Here is a 19,151-nt window from a genome sequence, read left to right as displayed (position 1 = left end):
TATGCCATGGTTTGCACGAGACCGATTTGGCGCAAGCAGTTAGTATGGTAAGCAAGTTTCTCTCAAATCTCGGTCGACCACATTGGGATGCGGTGAAATGGATTTTCAGATACTTGAGAAATACAACTAATTATGGCATCATGTTCACAGACTATGCAGGAGATTTAGATAACAGGAGGTCTACTACAGGATACGTATTCACTGTGGCAGGAGGACCTATTTGTTGGAAATCTATGATACAATCTATTGTTGCATTGTCTACTACGGAATCCGAGTACATGGCAGCAGCTGAAGCAGTGAAGGAAGCTTTATGGCTTACGTGGTTGGTCAGAGAACTGGGTGTTCAACAAGGTGGAGTCAAGTTGTTATGCGATAGTCAGAGTGCTATCTATTTGGCGAAGAATCAGGTGTATCATGCGAGAACCAAACACATTGATGTGAGGTTTCACAAGATCAGAGAGTTGATTGCTTCCGGGGAAATTCAACTTGAGAAGGTTCACACTGCAGACAATGCTGCAGATATGCTGACAAAGCCAGTGACCACAGAGAAGTTTAAGCATTGCTTGAACTTGATCCATATCTCTAGATGCTAGAGGAAGGAAGCCCAGACCCAGAGATCCAGATGGAGTTTTGTCCAGATATTCGTATTCTTCGAAGGGGTGAATATTCGCCAAGGTGGAGATTGTTGACGAGTGGCTCATATTTGGATGAAGGGATGTCATGGAAGAAAAATCTGTTAAGATTTTTCGTAATAAAATTCTGTTAAGATTTTATATAACAGAATTTTGTTATGTTTTTCATAACAAATTCTGTTACGTTTTTACCGGGTCTGGGGGTTTAGCAGTATTTATAGGGATCATTGTAAACCCATTGTAGATCAGAAAACACAAGAATCATTAGATGTGATTCTCTTGTGTAGAAGAGAATTCTAATAAAGCTTCGGCCGTTTTGTGGAGTAGGCAAGTCGCCGAATCACGGTAACTCTCTTCTTTCTCTTCTTCTTCTCCTTCCTGGTGTTTGCTCTCTTTTGTGCGTCTTTGTCTTGTTGTTCCGCGCGATCTCTTTTCTCTCTTCCTCTTCTTCCGCGGTTCAGAAAGGTTGAGAGGTATTGCCCCCTCTTTGCACAACAAAACAACTGCTAATATTCTTTTAGAGCAACTAGACAAATGTTGTTGAAATAATTGAGGTCTATTAATTGGTTATTCCTGCCCATTTTACTTTCTGAGATTCTTCATATGTTTTTCAACAGGAAAGCTCCTAGTGGGGAAACAAATTTTGAATTTCTTTAATTTTCAAAGTCCGAAATCTATATTTCATCTTATAAAGTATGGAGTAGCTTGAGTATGCAAGAAAAGTCATTTGAAGTTTGGAAATCTCTTTATTCATATTTGTTTTTTTTTTTGCTAATTTCTGAGATCTTTCTCTTTGGATTCTTTGCATACTTATCTAAATGTGAAAAATGTGATTTTGGTTACAGAAAATAAGCTACATGGCTGAGCGTGTTATAGGTCATGGGTCCTTTGGAGTTGTTTTCCAGGTTAGTTCAGTCTTGCAAATTATTATGGAAACTCACTTTTTGCTTGTAAATAGTTGTCAAATGCGTAATAAATCTAGTTTACACATATTCCTCCAGTATTTTTGTCATTCTAAGATTTATGAACTTTTCTAATCTTTGTTTTTGTCCCCCATTTCAATAGGCTATAAATGCTTGGAGACAGATGCAACTGTAGCTATAAAAAAAGTTCTCCAAGATAAGAGGTACAAAAACCGTGAGCTACAGACTATGTGCCTTCTGGATCATCCAAATGTTATTTCTTTGAAGCATTGCTTTTTTTCAACAAATGAGAAGGACGAACTGTATCTCAATTTGGTACTAGAATATGTACCGGAGGAGATCAAATCCTCTGTCCCCAAATTTCTCTGTCTCCGTGTCCCCTTGCCGATCGGACGGACCAGATTACATCTCAAGGATGCCTTGCACATCACGAGGATACTGCACACATCTTAAAGATGCCATGATGCCTTAAGATGTAATCTGGTCCGTCCGATCGGTAGGAGACACGGAGACAAAAAAATTCAGGGACAGAAGATTTGATCTGGTACCGGAGACACGTCATAGGGTTATTAAACAGGACAACAAGATGAATCAACGGATGCCACTGATATATGTGAAGCTCTATATGTACCAGGTGAGCTTGAACTGATAGGACATGTTTCAGCCATTTGAGTAATAATTAGTACAGTAGAAATCAAATGATTGCAGAAAGTAATTCCAGAATATCTTGTTTAAGTACTTGAACTTCTAGCTATATAATTTCATGTTTTCCCTCTGTTTACAGATGTGTGCAGCACTGGCATACATTCATAGTCTTGGGGTGTGCCACAGAGACATTAAGCCCCAAAATCTTCTGGTGGGTACTAATCCTGTCATCCTCATTTTAATCTCTGCCTTTTTGTTGTGATTCAAATATACTTTAACAACTTAATTATGTGAAAACATACAAGGCTATTATTTTCTTTTTATTGCAATTTTTAAAATGATCATTTATGAAAAAAAAATTCTTTGGGTTTCTTTTTACTGAATGTCTGCTATCAGTATAATACGTTTGAACTGCTGTTAATCAGAAGTGATGCTCTATTAATCTATGCTATTCATCCTGAATCAGGTGAATCCACATGCTCATCAGCTGAAACTATGTGACTTCGGTAGCGCAAAAGTCTTGGTAACTGATTCATGCCTATAATCATTTTGCAGATTCTCCATACTTTAGTAACTTGAGTACTGATTTTATCATGCACTCTTGGTAGGTGAAAGGGGAACCAAATATATCATACATCGTTCTCAGTATTACAGAGCTCCAGAGCTTATTTTTGGGGCAACTGAGTATACTACAGCAATTGACATTTGGTCTGCTGGCTGTGTTCTTGCTGAACTATTGCTAGGGCAGGTATTTAAGACGATTCATTTGAATAATCCCTACCTTAGCATTCTTGTTTTCACTTTATTTGTACAATTTGTTAAATGGATTGATTTGTCATATAAACAGCCTATATTCCCTGGTGAAAACGAAGTTGACCAACTTGTTGAAATAATTAAGGTGCGTCAATAGTTTGTGGCCTTGCTTTTTGTAATATACTACTATCTATCCTTCTGTTCAATAATTATTTTTAATTGGTCTGCAGGTTTTAGGTACCCCTACAAGAGAAGAAATTAAATGCATGAATCCTACTTGCACAGAATTTAGATTCCCGCAGATAAAGGCACATCCTTGGCACAAGGTGACAAAATCTCTCTGTATAACTCTCACATTGGACTTCATTTATTCAACATTTCCCTCTTATTTTCCTATTATAAACACATTAGCTTCTTTAATCAGATCTTCCACAAACGAATGCCTCCTGAAGCTGTTGATCTTGTATACAGGCTTTTCCAGTACCCTTCAAACTTGAGATGCACTGTTATGAGTAGATGCTGTTTTTTGTTTGCATTAGATACCACGGATTGTGCCCCTGCTGAATTCTTAACTTTGGTATAGTTGGAAGCATTAGCTCGTCCATTCTTTGATGAGCTTCGGGATCCAAATGCTCACTTACCAAATGGCCATTTCCTGCCACCTCTCTTTAAATTCAAGCCTCATGGTGAGATTTTGCAAATTTTTTGGCAACAATTTAGTTACAACAGATATTAATATGCTTATCTTTTGTTAATTAGAGTTAAAGGAGGTGCCACTAGAGCCAGCTGCGAAGTTGATACCATAGCATGCTTAGTGTGATGGTAAGTTGTTTGACAGACCAGTTTAAAGCCAGATCCACTTGTTTAGATCTAAGATGCACTCCAATGAGATGCCTTAAATTTGCACCGCTTGAGCACCCAGGCGTGAGAGAATCTCTCCCCATGCATTTATTCACATTCTCAATGCATGTGAATCAATATAAACCAACCATCATGCCATGAAACTTCTAATGTGGGACTAAAATTCTATTCACAATGAATCTCTTTGCTCTTCCACCTCTTCTCCATTCACTTTTATTCAACACTAACGATTCAGCAAGAGCGTCATATGAGACTCAGATACAGCCATTGAAGACCTACCTATTTGTATGGAATACAAACTGTGGCCTGATGGATTTGCAACTTCTTACTGATGAAGTTCATTTGAGCAACATGGATGCATGCAGCTGGACATTGTACTCTATTTTTTTTTAATTTACTGTGTTAGATTTTGTAGTTCCAAAATTGTATTTGTGCCGTGTATAATTGTAATTGAGGTGAGTTGTTTCAGTCCCAATTCCACAATTGTTTGTTGTTAGAAATTGATCAACATTGATTTGGTCACGTAGTCATCATATAAAGTTTATCAACTGCTGATATGTAGAATTAAAAAAGTGGTGGTATAAAGGTCAGGTGCTTTTGGTTAAATTAAGATTGCACCTTATTTAGCCACGTTTGCATCAATTCTACTAACCAAACAAACTGTTATAATTGTTTGCATTAAGATTGCACCAGGTATTAGCCGACCCGATCTCACAGAAATTTTCTGCCGGCCAATCTTCCATAATATACCGTGACTGAGTTTCAAATTTTAAACGTAATCTATCACCAGAGGACCTAACTATGGTACCCTATCCGGTGGCTCCATCTTCACATTCTAATTCTGCGAAGTGTTATACCTCCTACGTCTATTTGAATGTTTCCATAGTTGCTTAATAACATTCTGACTGGAGTCTACTTTGCCTAACTTCAAACAAATAAGAATCTCATTGCAAGCCCACATTACATTTCCTTCTATTAGTTTGAAAGAGACTAAAAATGTAAGCACTGGGGATCAAATCGAAAGATTTTTCAACTGCTTGAACAAACTCTTTAAGATTTATTGCAGGGAATGTATGGGGCATGTCTTAACAGCAAGATCATACCATATGAACATACAACCATAACCTTATATACCTATCAAGCGCTTATGGATTTCATCTTTGAATTTTTGGTGTGCACAGACAAACAACCCCAGCAAATCAAATCCCTTAACCTCACTTTCAAATCAGTTTGGCATGTCAAAAAGTTCAAATAGTGGTGACACTAGTTCAGGGAGGCAAGCACTTTCAAGAGGGAAGCAACAAACTCCATCTGGGTTTCCTCATCTATTGACAAGAAGAGAGGAACATGGACAAACAGTGACTTCATTCTATTTTGTTCTGCAAACCTGAGAGAATGATAGTACACAAAATTGCACACGAATCGGCCAGCATCATAAGAAGGCATAACATCGTATCCCATGTTTGACAATGCCTTAACAATTTCATTGACAGGAAGAGAAGTCTGTGAACAAACAAAAGGGAAGACATTAAAAGTTAATTTTATTCCCTAGTAAAAATTAATCATGATTAAAAAGAAAAAGACGAGAACAAGTGAAGGAAATGGAAATTTTAAGTTAATCATGAATGTCCATCACTATCATGATGTTGGTTAACAGATAAAGTTTGCTCCATTCTTTGGTTAAGGAAAATCAAAGTATGAGTTGGTATTTGTTTTTAAAGTAGGATTAGAAAAAAAAGCAGTTACGAAGGATCAGATAATGCTTTATAGTCAAACATACTGATTAAAAAATGTCTTGAAAAATTACTCCAGAAACACATTACATTTTCACATTAAAAAAAGTTGAGTTCGAAATTTGATATTCAGATAAAGTATGCAGGTCGCACTTACCTAAGTAAGTCATTTATTGAATAAACATGCTAATTTCTATATAAGCCTGAGTAAAATAAAAGTAGAGCTTTTTTGCAGTTCTTATCTTTTGTGTATATACTGGAGGGATAGCCATCATGGTGGAGGCAGGAAGGCAGCCCAAGACCATATAGATAGTTTACATAGGCCCTCCAGTAAGCTAGCTGACACCTCTGTTTTCTTGAGAAGTCCGACTATGAGAACTATAAACTGTACATAATGGACTATAACCAAATATAAGGAATAAGTTGGGTGCGCTATATTGTGCAGGCAAGGGAAGAGGATAATAGAAAGTTGAGTGCTAGAACTACTTGTTGATTACATGAGTTTTTCTTGCCATTCAACCAAGTCTAGTGCTCATAGCTGAAATTATACTGTGGCCATTTAAATTTCAATCCCCTTAATATTATATTGTCCTTTAGCCATATTCAATCTTAAATGATTCAACTCTTCCAACTAAAGCATCTGTAGCTCTTCTTTGAAGTTGCCTTTACCTCTTTAGCTTATTTAGAGGGTGTTTGGTTGGTGGATTTGAGAATGAGGGAATGGAATGATAATAAAAGATAGTGTTTAGATTGTTGGTTTGTGAATGACAATTTGGGAATGATTTCTAGATTTATGGGAATCAACCAAACCTATATAACTAGGTGGGTTTCATTTCCATTTCCATTCCCATTCCACCTTATTATCAAACCCATACCCATAGTCATTCTAGTCATTTAACCAAACACCTCCTTAATCTTCTATCTTCTACTAACTCTACAGTAAACTATTGCTTGTATGATTACTATTTTATCTTCTTAGAAGCTCCATTCTTCCATGTTTAACCTTTAGTTTAATATTTTCATTTCTCAAGTTTTCTAACATCTCAATTTTAAGTTGTAAGCATTATTTCCCTCTCCTTGCTTTTCTGTATAACCCAACCTTATCATTGAGTTTTATGCTCCACCAGACCTACTCTTACAAAAAAGTATGACAATATCCTACCCACTATTAGAAAAATTTGCACGTACCTGATACAACTTGAAAAATTAACACGATAACATGTGGCACAGATTGAAAATTAGGTCATATGATCTCTATGGCGAAGGACGTTGAGTAATCATATTGCAAATGTATCAGAGTTGGTATAATTGCATGACCTGGATAAAGAGATATACATAGAACAACCTGGAACAAATGTCGTTCTCATTGCTTATAGGGATGATATCATTGTTATCAGTGATAATTCTGGAGGATCACAAGGGTGAAAGAATACATTCACTGACACTTTGAACCAAGGATTTAGGCAATCTGAAATTTTTTTAGTATAGCATCAAGAATATGTACTTGATGCTTTGAAGAAAGTTGGCATGATATGAGCTAAGTCACTTAACACACACATGAATAAAATTTCCAACTAATGCAAGGGTAATATGAATTAGTAAAGAACTGAAGATTAGTTGAAAAGTCAAGCTACCTTATTGTCATGGTCATTGGGAGGAGGCTCTAAGGATTCTATCATAAGTCAAGAATGCTCTAGGAAAGGATCTATTACAGTGATTGTAGTCATCTTTAATATGTAAACTGAGCAAATATAGAATAGACATTTTCTTATAAAATGGTGATATACATCTGGATTTTGCATTCCACCAAGAGGCAGTTTGATATCATAGAAGAGCTAAAAACAAATTCTAATGTTCAGTGGCAAGGTCAAGTACAGAGGCAGAAACACTAGATACATGGGAGCTTATACAGATCAAACACAGATAACAGAAATGTGCAATCTTCCTACTAAGTCAACAGAGATATATTGTGACAATAAAGATGTCATGCAGATCATTGCCAATTTGATATTTTACAGAAGCATGAAAACATATAAACATGGACTAGGGGGAGGTGCAATCCCAAGATGTCAACACATTCGTTAGTTCAAAAAAAATAGTTTGCAGCATTTGCTGACCAAGTCCTTAGTAAATCAGAGAATCCAATACATTTGTAATAATCTAGCGTTTTAAAATATTGTTAAACTAGTTGGAGGAGCAGTGTCATAAACTTCTTTGTAAAGAGGCAAAAAGAAAAGATAGTATATCTAAAAGTTACAATAAGCTAATATACATAGGTATAGGGGACTACTTGAGGGAATAATGCAAATAAATTTTCCCACTTCAATTCATTCAGAAGTGCATTATCCATCCAATCAATCATGAAATTGTTGAAACACTAATTCAATATCAACTTGGTTTATCCCCAACTAGTTGAAACATGTGCCTATGAAGATCAAATATATTGATGTAGGTACATTCACACAGAGAAACTATTACATTGATGATGGTTTTAAACAATCAAATGACTGATGGTTTAATTTGACTTATCACTCATGCACAGTTGTATAAAGCCATTTCGTCTGGTATCAACTGAAAAATATTTCAAATTGAATGCGTTAGTACCCTAGCAGCACTCATGATTTCTGACTATTGGATAAAATAATACAAATAAATGAATATTTATGTCAGGGCTTGAAATTTTCATAAATATTAATCTAAAACAAAGTGACTTAATAATGCTTCTTTAGGGAAAAGGAAATATAAATTACGAATATTCACTACTTAAATAGCTACTCAAAAGTAATCGTTCTAAGAGCGAAAGTCATTGTATACCTCTCGAACAGTTGAAATGCTACCATCAGAAGATACAACTGGGACTCTCTGCAAAATTAATGATAAAGGACATACTTTCTATTTATGGAAGAGTCCTCAAAACATAATAGAAAGCATACAAAGAAGAATGGCACATTAACCTGAGGCTTCCATCCCTTCTCATCTTGGCAGCAAAAAGTAGCTTCATTTACTGCTTGATTCTCAATAGCAAACCCCATAGCACCGCTATTAACTCCAAGATGAAGCTGATACAAATGATAATGCATTTTAGAATGCATACAAAAATAGATACCACAACAACAACCAAAGTCTTATCCTACTAGGTGGGGTCGGCATATAGAAATAGATACCAAATCATAAAAATGAATAGATTACATATTGAGACAGTGAGAGACAGTCCGAACAAGACAAATGAATTCCAATTTCATCCAGCTTAACCATGTAATTTAGAAGCAAAATTCTATGTTTGAGTTGTTATGCGTCACAATACACAATTACATACCATATGCATATTAACTTGTAGAAAGAGAGTAATCTGAAAAAGAAAAGAGGAGCCTCCTTTTGCATCCAGGTTCAACTTTGTCATGCAGTAGCCAACATCTAAGTTCCATAACTTGGCTGATTTGCTTCATAATAAAGAAAATTACATACATAGTGAACAACCACTGGTTTCTTTATATATCAAGCAGATTAGGTGTTGGGTTATAAATAAGGTAATAAAGCACATCAATTATCAAATAAATAGATATAGATGAACAGAGAAATCATAAAGGGGTAAAATTTAGATCTCGACTATCCTCTAAATCTTGATTTTCTTGTCCAGATAATGTCTTTGATTTTAAAATATATGCTGATTTACAATGTGCAATTGTACGATCCAAGGACAGAGAACTAGCAATTTGTAAGTAGCTATCCCACTAACCAAAATTGTTTTTCAAACTAAAAAAATGTAAAATTGATCTAATGCCAAAAATGGCCATGCTTCATAACTGACCTAGTGCTAAAGGTGACCATGTGTCATATTTTTGGACAATTCCAACACAAATGGACAGAGTCGATTTTTTTGATAATTTTGGTAGTAACAATAGGTAATAGGTAACAAACATAACAGAGATGAATAACTTTGTCACTGCTATTTGGTAAAAATTTTGAATCTAAAAAAACATATCACATGTATATTATGTTCCTTAATCAGACATAAAGCTATTAAAAAAAATCAAAATCTCATTTTGGAATAAAAATAATGCAAGAACTTCAGTTTAAGAAGTAGCAGAGAAATGTGAAATTTATTCTGCCTTAGATTTCTGAAAAAACAAAGGTGATTCCAATTACCAAGATGGTTTGCTTCCCGTTCAAACTTTCATTAACTTTCTCAGAGACAGCATGCTGAAAAAATTCCAGAAGTTGAGGAAGTGCGCCCTCTCCTGCTGTTTCAAGAACATTACAGCTACCAAGAATAAGACCTTCAGGCAATTCTTTCTTTTGCATGAACCCTTTCAGGTTTCTGACAATTGTTTCGGTGGGGTTCTCAGACACACCATGAAATTTCTTAAATCCAGTGACGTGAACAACTACTACTGAAGGCCCTTCAGAACCCATTTCCAGTAATCTCTTGGCTGAGGTTGATTGATGAAGTCTTTATTCTTCTGCCAGTATATGCAAATATTTGTTTGAAGTGATCGAGGCTACCTACAAGATCAGACTATAGATAATGTGAACCAAGCAACATTTCACTTTGATTCAACACATTCCTTCTACAAATTTCATATCTAGAAACAATATCCCGACACTCTTCTACGAAGAAATTTACTAGCTAATACAAACTAATAACAACGCAGAGAGAAAGCAAATGAAATCAAGAGAAATTTGAAGTTAACTTGAGAAGTATATTTAAACAAGTTGTGAAAAGATAAATTGAATATGCCCTAAAGAACCAATCACATAATTTTATGAACAATAAACAGATAGAAAAACAACCTAGTCATCTCTTGACAATAACGGAGCACTACTTTATACAAGGAAATGCAGAAACAGAGCCAAAATTTGCAACCATAGGAGTTATGACAAGTGATAACTAAGAAGAAGAAAAAAATCCGAAGTACCCAAAACAAGAAAAACTCTATCAACAGAGGTAGATTTGCTAGCAAAAGCCCTCAGTTAAATCCCTAGTTTTGAAAGATGTATGTTTTCTTCACCGGTATATACTATGAGGAAAACAGGTATGGAAAGAAAGAGAGAACAAAAAAATCAACCGCTCATGCTTTCATATATTATTGCTAGTATAATATAAGAAATCGAGGTTATCAACTATTTACTTACCAATAAAACCAACCAACTAAGAAAAGAAGAGGTTGGTTGCACTTGCACAAAAAAAATCTAATAGAAAAAACTGACAAAAGAAGTTTGCAAAACAGCCTTTCCATTCGAAGAAAAAAAGTTATGATAATTTATAAATTCAGAATACAGAAGGACAACATATGAAAGCAATCATCAAAGGCCACGAAGAATTAGGGTATCACAGAACACGAGTTTAGAGCATAACATAGAATCAACTTCCCCAATTTTGAGCACAGACAATCAACCACTGAACCACTGAATTAAAGTTCTCACCTTTGACCGCAAGAACACAAAAGGAATGAACTTGATTGTCTGTACAAATTGAGCTTCCCCGGACGGAGAGATGGAGACGACGTGGAAAGCGGCTTCCTCTGGAAGAGAGAGAGAGAGAGAGAGAGATGCACCGAGGGATTGGCGAAGAGATCAAAGGAACGATTAGATGAGATGAGGACGTCGGATCGCGCGGTCGTCAACATGTGACGTGGAGGCTACTTTGTTTGGGTTGCTTTCCAGCTATTGTGCCTGCAATTATTGCTGTGTACCAGATGAAGTCGGCTTGGTTGGCATAGGAAGATTTTAATGAGATATGCATAAAAAAATAGACGGTCATCTATAAATATTCGTCCATATTAAATTTAAAATTTAAAATTATTATATAAATATTCAAAAGTTAAAAATATATATATATTATTATAAAAATTATTTGAACAGTCTACCAGGTCTATCTACCTCGGCCGGCCCGTTGAAACGGCCCATTAGTTTCGACCTTTTTTCGCCTTCGATGTGAATCAGCCGCTTTCTGACCACCGATTTCCCCCGGCGTCGCCGATGCAGAGCGACGGCGAACTTGACTCTTTCATATCGAGTTTTGGGGATCAGGATTGATAGCTTGAAGATGCTTCAGTGTATATTCTTCCTTTCGGACGCCGGGTAATCTTCCCCTTATCTATGCTATTCACCTCTGATCAGGACGGCCTAACCATGTTTCCACATGGTGGCTGCTTGTCTATTGTTCCGATTTCATCTTGGCGTTGAATTGCAAACTAATTTCGCGCTGTTGGATTGCTGCAGGGAGGTCATGCTCGAGAAGCAGATGACCGGGCACCACGTGGATCGCTCCATTTGCTCTTGGTTCTGGGATTACGTCCTCTCCCAAGGCGGTGATCCCTCCATGGTAAAGAAAAATCTGAATCAGTATAAACATCAGTTAAAAATTGGTTAACGCCGCATAAATTTAATTATGATTGGATTAAGCACTTTGCTTACCGCAATCCAGACGGTTGTTTTTTATTATGATTTCCTTATTGCTTAATCCACATGTTTGTCCCGTGATGAATTAGATTTTGCCTGTGATTGCATCTCCAACGCATTACCTCTTTCAAGTCTTTCGAGATGGGATCGTCTTTTTGGCGTGTACTCAGGTCGAAATGCCTCCACTAATGGGTATCGAGGTGCGTGTTTAATCACCTCTTCTGACTATATGGATCTATGAGCAGGAATTCAAATTCTCACGAATTTCATAGGTTGTTTCCCCGCTTTGAACTATGAGCAGGAATTAATATTTGGAGAGGCTAAGTATTTCCTCAAAGGAAAGTTGTTGTTCATTCTGTTATACTGTCAGTTGTCAATCTTCCTTCAGTTGTGTCGATTAAGTTAGGTTGGACTGGTGGCTAAAATGATTTAAGGCATTGCTCTTACCTTAAGAGAGATATTTCTGAAAAGAGATTGTCCTCCTTCTAATCGCGCATTTGTAATACACCATGTACTTGGTAACATTAAAGTTTATCCGCTTTGACCAACATTCATTACTATAAGCCTCGTGGTTTTGTCCTACAGTGGAGTAGGACTTCAAGGTAAGGAATTCCCGTGGAGGTCATCCAATCTCAGAATTGCTCCACTCCTAGCACACTTAACTATGTTTTCCTCGTGGAAGACAATTCTATCAAAAGACATCTCCTTAGTAGATACGTTTGTTGGGAGCCATATCTTGTTGTGCTATCTACCCTTCAATCACTCCCTCCCTCATCATATTCGATAATTAGGGCCCACTAGCTTTTGTTGGTTCTTCCTAGAATTACACACCTACTATAGCAGTCCTACTCAATACCAATATGTAACATTTTATGCTATTGGCCTCATAATTTTGTCTCATAGTCGAATATATATTTTAAGATAATGAGCTTCTCAAGATGCCACCCATCCCAGAATTGCTCCACACCAAGGACACTTTGGAGTTTTTGTGGAGAACTCAACAACTTACACCAAAAACCACCTTGTTATCAAGAGTACCTACACAATACAATTAAGCAAGTTGCACCCATAGCCCAATCACACTTTCCCCACTTCAGTGTGTGTGCTTTCATTCATCTTTGCCCCTTATGTGCTAGAAACCTACTAGGAACTACACCTTATTCAAGCTTCTTGCCTAAGTGATCACTCCCTGCCTTCATTAGATCAGGTCTACAAAATGGAAGACTCTTTATGGTGTTACCCAAATTTAAAATCTGCATACAATTTCAAGACTGCAGGTGGCTTATGAAGGTTGTGTATGAAATTTTGATGCTCAAACTTCCTCTTTGACAACATGACCTTGTTTCATCGCGGGGTGTTAATCTCAAAAGCATGGGATGGATCTTGGCAACATTGAGAGTTCACTTTGGTGTTTTTCTATTGAGTATGAGATGATTAAATCTGTGAGATGTGCATTGTAGCCCAGCTGCATGTTAATTTTAGGTGCCCAAATTGTTCCTTGAGATTTTATCAAGTAAAATAAGCTTCCATCTGCAAATCTGATAGTTGTAGAACATCTGTAGGAAAAAAGAATTAGGAATTGTATTTCAATCACAAGCACCAAAATCTTCTATATAAACTTTTTTATTCTGAAAAGTTATTTGTTATAACCACTCCTAGATCACTGAGTCTGATTCATGTAGTAAATTCATCATTAAATATTTCTGTCTAATTTTGTTCACTGTGCTTCATATTGTGTACTAAGTAATGTTTTATATTTGAGAACAGTTGTTTGGTAACCTTTCTTTATTTCACTTTTGCAGTTCCTTTGTAGAGTGGCAGATGTTTTGACTGATTATCTAGGAGGATTAAATGAGGATGTGATCAAGGATAATTTTGTAATTGTATATGAGGTATGTTGCCTAGTTCCTTTTATAAATAACTATGGCTTTCGATCCCATATTTTCATTGTAGTTCATGCAAAAAAAAACTCTTTTGTTGTAACATAAACATGGAATACTTTGTGCTAATGGCAGTTGACTGATTGATGATTTAGCATCAAGTACTTGGTTGAGCAAGTTAAAGTTTGACCATTTGTTTTCAAGTGTTGGTGGGCATAATTCAGAATGCTCAAAATGTATCATTATAGACATTGACCTATTTAGGTAGGATAAATGTCATTTTGACACCCATGCCAACATAGTTTTGGTGACACCGACTAAGAGTGGGTTTGTCTTGGATTGCGACAGAAGCATCTTCTTTCCTTTAACTTATGCTTCAATTTCGCTTGTAGGTAACGGGGGAGGAGATGAGATACTCTAAAAAAGGAGGGAAGAGGTATGCACCTATTAAAGCACTAGCAATAGAAAAGAAGAATGACATCAAAGTTAAAGGAATCAAGATGATTCATATATTTCACCTGTCTTTTCTAATTTTAGTCGTGTTGTTAAACCCTGATATATATTTTTAGCTATATAAAAGAACTAGTTCTAATTCTAGATATCCAAAAGAAGTATTTAATTTGAGTCTTGGAAAATTATATTGATGATCTCACTAGGATACTACTAGAACCAAAGCTCTTATCCAATACACGACAGTTATTTTGGCCATAATCATTAGTCAAGATGCATGTTACTATTCTAACTTGGTCCTTTCAAATTTTTTATTCAATAACTTTCTACTTCTACATTTATTTTTGGACGTAAACAAAGTTGAATAGAGAATATTATAGGATTATAGCTCACGAGTTGATCTTGGCACACATTGAAGTGTACCAAAGTATGCCAAGTATAGACACAACATGATAGTATGATACTAAAATTATACTATTCCGGCTATTGACTGAAACAACAACTCGAACATTATTTTGAATTTTTGTTGAAACTAACCACTCAACCAATGTTTTTGTGTTCCAATGGATATATACTTTTGTAGACTCTGAAAATCATGGACCCTGAATTAAGGTATATTTTTGAATGTTCTTTGAGGTATTTCTGTAGCTTATAGTTGAATTTTTTATCCTGAATATTTCTCTGAATTCTCAAATTATTTGCTAGCTTAAGAAATGATATATCATCAAGAGAACTTGTTTGGTTCATTAAGCTTACTTTCCAAAGTTTTTTTTTTTTTGAGGTAACATTTGTGTTACAAAGTCAATTGTGCCAATTGATACTTTAAGCTTGTTTGTCCTTGACTTTAATCCCTCACTTGATTATCATTAGAAGGCTGAAATTCGGCTATACTCAGACTAGGGAAGGCTTACATGCTTGCAACTAAAACTGATCTATTTATCTAGGAATTCAAGCGCTCCAAGCATTAAAGAAAATTGGATGCATATATACTTGTACTCTCCTGAATGGTTCTTTTTTCTTTGAGCATGGGTGATAAGCTCATTAGGTTCATGTATTCATTGGTAGAAAACTTGTGGGAGTTAACAGTCTAGTTTCTGGCGTGATTCAGTTGATGGATGGGTATGGAATCACTTGTCATATTGATTGTGGCATGATCTAGGTGGGGAACTTTTGGGAGGTAACTCTAGAATGAACAAGAACTTGGGAGACTTCGAGTGTCAACACAGTGACACACTAACAAATTCTAGAAAATATATCTTTAAATAGATTCAGATGTCATGTGTTCTCAAGTTAAGTAGGTGTGGATGTACTGAATTTGAGATTAACTTACATAAGTGAAAAAGAGTATTTTCAATCTTCCGATTGTTAAATTTAATACCAATTAAGAGACTACTAGATATCTAGATTTGTTTCATCTCAATACAATTTCCAGGCTAAGCTAGAATTTCTTAACAACTTTTTCCAAAAGTAAATCAGCTTTCAAGTTGGTTCCCCTAATTTCTTAGGGTGGTTTATTTTGTTTCTACATATCACAAAGCTAGCAATTGTATATTTGTAAGGTTTTTGAAGATCTGAAATTTAATCAAGTGCATCAATCTCAAATAATGCAACAGAAATTTTGCAGTTTGATATTGATTGGTTCCTGTGACCAATAGCTATTTCAGACTTATTGAACAAATTTTCTTCTCTAGTTGGGTTCTTCTTGGTAAATAACAAATATTTTTTAAATAAAATAATGAGGTATTTGCTATTATTTCAGCTTCTGGATGAAATGATGGATAATGGTGTTCCTCTTACAACAGAACCAAATATCTTGAGGGAAATGCTAGCCCCACCAAATATTGTTAGCAAAATGTTAAGCGTTGTGACTGGTAAAAATTCCAATGTCAGCACTAAACTTCCTGATGCCACAGCATCTTCTATCCCATGGAGAAAAATTAACACAAAGCATTCTAGCAATGAAGTTTATGTGAACCTTGTTGAGGAGATGGATGCAATCTTTAACAGGTTCTGATGCAGAATCCCTCTCTGTAGTATTCTTCTTCATATCAATGTTTTGGACTTGTTATTTTGTCAATACGTTGCTAGCAATTGCTAATTTCTCACATCCAGACTTTTCTTTATTCATAAACCTTTGTTATGCAGAATCCATGTAAATTAAGTCTTTACTTGCCTTTTTTCGTTCTTAAGTTACTTACATCTCTTTTCCTTTTCTTTATAATCGGTTGGTAACGTGAATCTTACTACTATAGTTCTGTGCAACTCATAGGTCAATGAGTGTTTTGTTCATGTTGAGCTGCTTAAGTAGATCATAAAAGTATATTTGTATATTTGAGGGCCAGCATAGCTTATTGTTGCTGCCTTATCTTGTCAGGTGAATTGTTCTAGAATCTAGATATTTAACTGGAGCTTGTTTAGGATATGAGACACACTCGATAGCAACTTCAAACTGAGTTATAGTCTTTTACTTTCTCAATCCATTTACTTATGTACTTTCCTTCTTTTTTTGTTTTTTGTTTTTTTGGATGATGAAGATGTTCTTTTTAATCCTTAGAGATTCACAAATTGTTGCCTATGATTTTTTCTCTAACTTGTGATCTTTATCTTTCCCATAACCTTTTTTTCCTTCTCTTTTACTAGGCACTGGTGTTTGTACTGATAGGACACTGCGCCATTTGTTTGTGTTTTACTTAACATGCTCAGCAACTCACCATATACATGGCACATTAATATATTTGCATGTTCTTGTAGCGACATTTACAAAATCACTGTTATCGCATAATTTTAGGTTTTGATAAATCTCAAAAATGTTGTGAATGATATTCCATATTTGGAATTCAAAGATAAAATTTTGAACTCTTTCATTTGGCATATGATAATGAAACATATTTTGATTGTTTGATTTGCATCTTCAGGGATGGGATTCTAGTGAAATGTGAGATATATGGTGAAGTTCAAGTAAATTCTCATCTCCCTGGTCTTCCTGATTTGACTTTGTCATTTTCAAACCCTTCAATCTTAAATGATGTAAGATTCCATCCATGTGTTCGATTTCGCCCTTGGGAAGCTGATCAAATCCTTTCTTTTGTGCCTCCTGATGGGGAATTTAGGCTGATGAGTTACAGGTTCTTATTTTGTTTTGTAGATGCATTAAATAAACTTCTCGTCCTTGTGTATCCTTCGACATGAGTTTGTATAACAATTCTGGTGCTTTGTATCTTTGGTCAGAGTTAAAAAACTCAAGAGCACGCCAATCTATGTGAAGCCACAGTTGACATCCAATGCAGGACATTCCCGTATTAGTGTTTTGGTTGGAATACACAATGATCCTGGGAAAACAATTGATTCGATAACAGTGCAATTTCAGCTGCCACTTTGTGTCTCATCAGCAAACTTCACCCCAAATCATGGCACGGTGAACATTCTAGCAGACAAGGTGAGTACGTGATCGGTGCCCAAAAAGAATGATCAGTTTAGTCAGAATAGTTGGAACACTGGATGAAATTGGTACCATTAGTAATTTTATCAGGATGTTCAGTTATATGAACTTTTCAGATTTTCTTTTTCAAAAATTTTTCCTTGGATGCACTAGCACTGATGCCACATTTCAAAATCTTCCCACGAGTTCCCTTGTCTGGGCGTTTTCTTATCTTTGCTCACATCATGGTGTTTTTCTTTCATTCTTACAGACTTGCCGCTGGTCAATCGGGCAAGTGCCCAAAGGCAAATCCCCATGTCTGTCGGGCAATTTAGTTCTTGAGGCAGATCTGGAGAAATTGCATGTGTTCCCAGTTTTTCGAGTTGGATTTAGGATCATGGGGGTTGCATCCTCAGGCTTGCAAATACACAGACTAGATGTTAAAAATACACCAAGTGAACCTTATAAAGGTTTTCGAGCCCTCACTCAATCTGGAGAATATGAAGTGAGGTCCTGAGATCTTTGCTCTCATACCATGTTACTAATTTATTATAGCAAGTACTATGGTAGTATAATCATGATATATTTCTGGATTTTCTAGTCAGATTGCTATGTTGCCTATATAACCTATGGAAGTTAACTTGAGCTTTTACAGAGCGTAATGCTCTTGTGATACTCGTCAGATACTTCTTGACTTTCTTTCAAATGGAACTATTCTGAACCATAAACCAAGCGAATGTCTTACTAGAAAAAAGGTTCCATTTTTATCTCAAATTTTGTTATAAAATATTGATCTTAAACAGCACAAATAATTTGCTCTGTTTGAGCTTAAATTCTGTTATAAAATGTTGGCATTACTAGAAAAAGGTTCCGTTTCCAAAAAGAAAATGAAAAGGACATGATTTACAAGTAAAAGGTAATAGCTTCTCCTCCACTATCTCCTCGCTGCAATAATTTTTTCTCTCTTTTTCTTCTTTCCTTCTGACCTTTTCGTTTATTCTTTTTGCTCTGTGTCAACAAAAGAAGCTGACACTCGTTAATTTCTTCTTCATTTCTTGTTCCATCTCACACTCCATTGACCTTAAGCAAGAATCATGTGCCCCTTTTTCTCTTCTTTTTAGTTTAGGACTTCACCATAGTTTGACAGAAAGTTCAACAAGCAAGCACATATATGTCAGATTGAGGCTTCTCCACCAATAAACTGTAGTACAACTGCTCAAATAAGGAAAAGGCAATTGCCAGCAATCCACACGTTGCATGCTTCATCGTCCCACGTATTTTTAGGCATTAAACCAAAATTAATACGTCCTTCATTTATCAGAGAATATATATTTATGTTTGTATTTTCAATTTTTTATCGAATCACATAAAAACATTTTTAAAATATCTAAATCACGTATTTTAATTTTAAAAATACTAAAGCATATACCCAATTTTATTTTTACACCTATTAT

General features: G+C 35.7%; 2 protein-coding genes and 1 pseudogene across 7 annotated transcripts; 2 read left to right on the top strand and 1 right to left on the bottom strand.

Moving 5' to 3' along the window:
• LOC122028055 overlaps nucleotides 1-4,266 on the top strand; it is a 28,725-nt pseudogene extending 24,459 nt beyond the window's left edge.
• Nucleotides 4,267-4,851: 585 nt separating this feature from the next.
• LOC122051069 (pyrrolidone-carboxylate peptidase-like) lies at nucleotides 4,852-11,135 on the bottom strand. 4 transcript variants are annotated; one of them, XM_042612020.1, is made up of 5 exons: nucleotides 10,972-11,135; nucleotides 9,694-10,063; nucleotides 8,496-8,606; nucleotides 8,362-8,409; nucleotides 4,852-5,317 (listed from the first exon to the last, which is right to left on the bottom strand). In XM_042612020.1, the coding sequence occupies exons 2-5, from the start codon at nucleotides 9,958-9,960 to the stop codon at nucleotides 5,078-5,080; spliced, it is 666 nt and encodes a 221-aa protein (XP_042467954.1). In that variant the 5' UTR covers nucleotides 9,961-10,063; nucleotides 10,972-11,135; the 3' UTR covers nucleotides 4,852-5,077. The 4 variants fall into 4 exon arrangements, with proteins under 4 accessions (XP_042467954.1, XP_042467944.1, XP_042467969.1 ...); XM_042612010.1 differs by having other exon boundaries at nucleotides 9,694-10,050; nucleotides 10,972-11,134; XM_042612035.1 differs by having other exon boundaries at nucleotides 8,502-8,606; nucleotides 9,694-10,050; nucleotides 10,972-11,127.
• A 304-nt stretch (nucleotides 11,136-11,439) lies between these two features.
• LOC122051054 (AP-3 complex subunit mu-like) lies at nucleotides 11,440-18,379 on the top strand. Of its 3 annotated transcripts, none has more exons than XR_006131314.1 (8): nucleotides 11,440-11,628; nucleotides 11,770-11,872; nucleotides 12,039-12,149; nucleotides 13,752-13,841; nucleotides 16,039-16,286; nucleotides 17,195-17,404; nucleotides 17,508-17,786; nucleotides 17,969-18,130. XR_006131314.1 is itself a non-coding variant. In XM_042611986.1 (8 exons), exons 1-8 carry the CDS (start codon nucleotides 11,594-11,596, stop codon nucleotides 18,212-18,214), a joined length of 1,251 nt encoding a protein of 416 aa, XP_042467920.1. In that variant the 5' UTR covers nucleotides 11,440-11,593; the 3' UTR covers nucleotides 18,215-18,379. The 3 variants fall into 3 exon arrangements, 2 of the variants coding, with proteins under 2 accessions (XP_042467920.1, XP_042467927.1); XM_042611986.1 differs by having other exon boundaries at nucleotides 17,508-17,715; nucleotides 17,969-18,379; XM_042611993.1 differs by lacking the exon at nucleotides 12,039-12,149 and having other exon boundaries at nucleotides 11,454-11,628; nucleotides 17,508-17,715; nucleotides 17,969-18,379.
• The last annotated feature ends 772 nt before the right edge of the window (nucleotides 18,380-19,151 follow it).

This window comes from Zingiber officinale, chromosome 1B, assembly GCF_018446385.1.
Source record: "Zingiber officinale cultivar Zhangliang chromosome 1B, Zo_v1.1, whole genome shotgun sequence".
Classification (NCBI taxonomy): Eukaryota; Viridiplantae; Streptophyta; class Magnoliopsida; order Zingiberales; family Zingiberaceae; genus Zingiber; species Zingiber officinale.
Note: the sequence above shows the minus strand (reverse complement) of the source record. Positions and strands in the feature narration are given on the sequence as shown.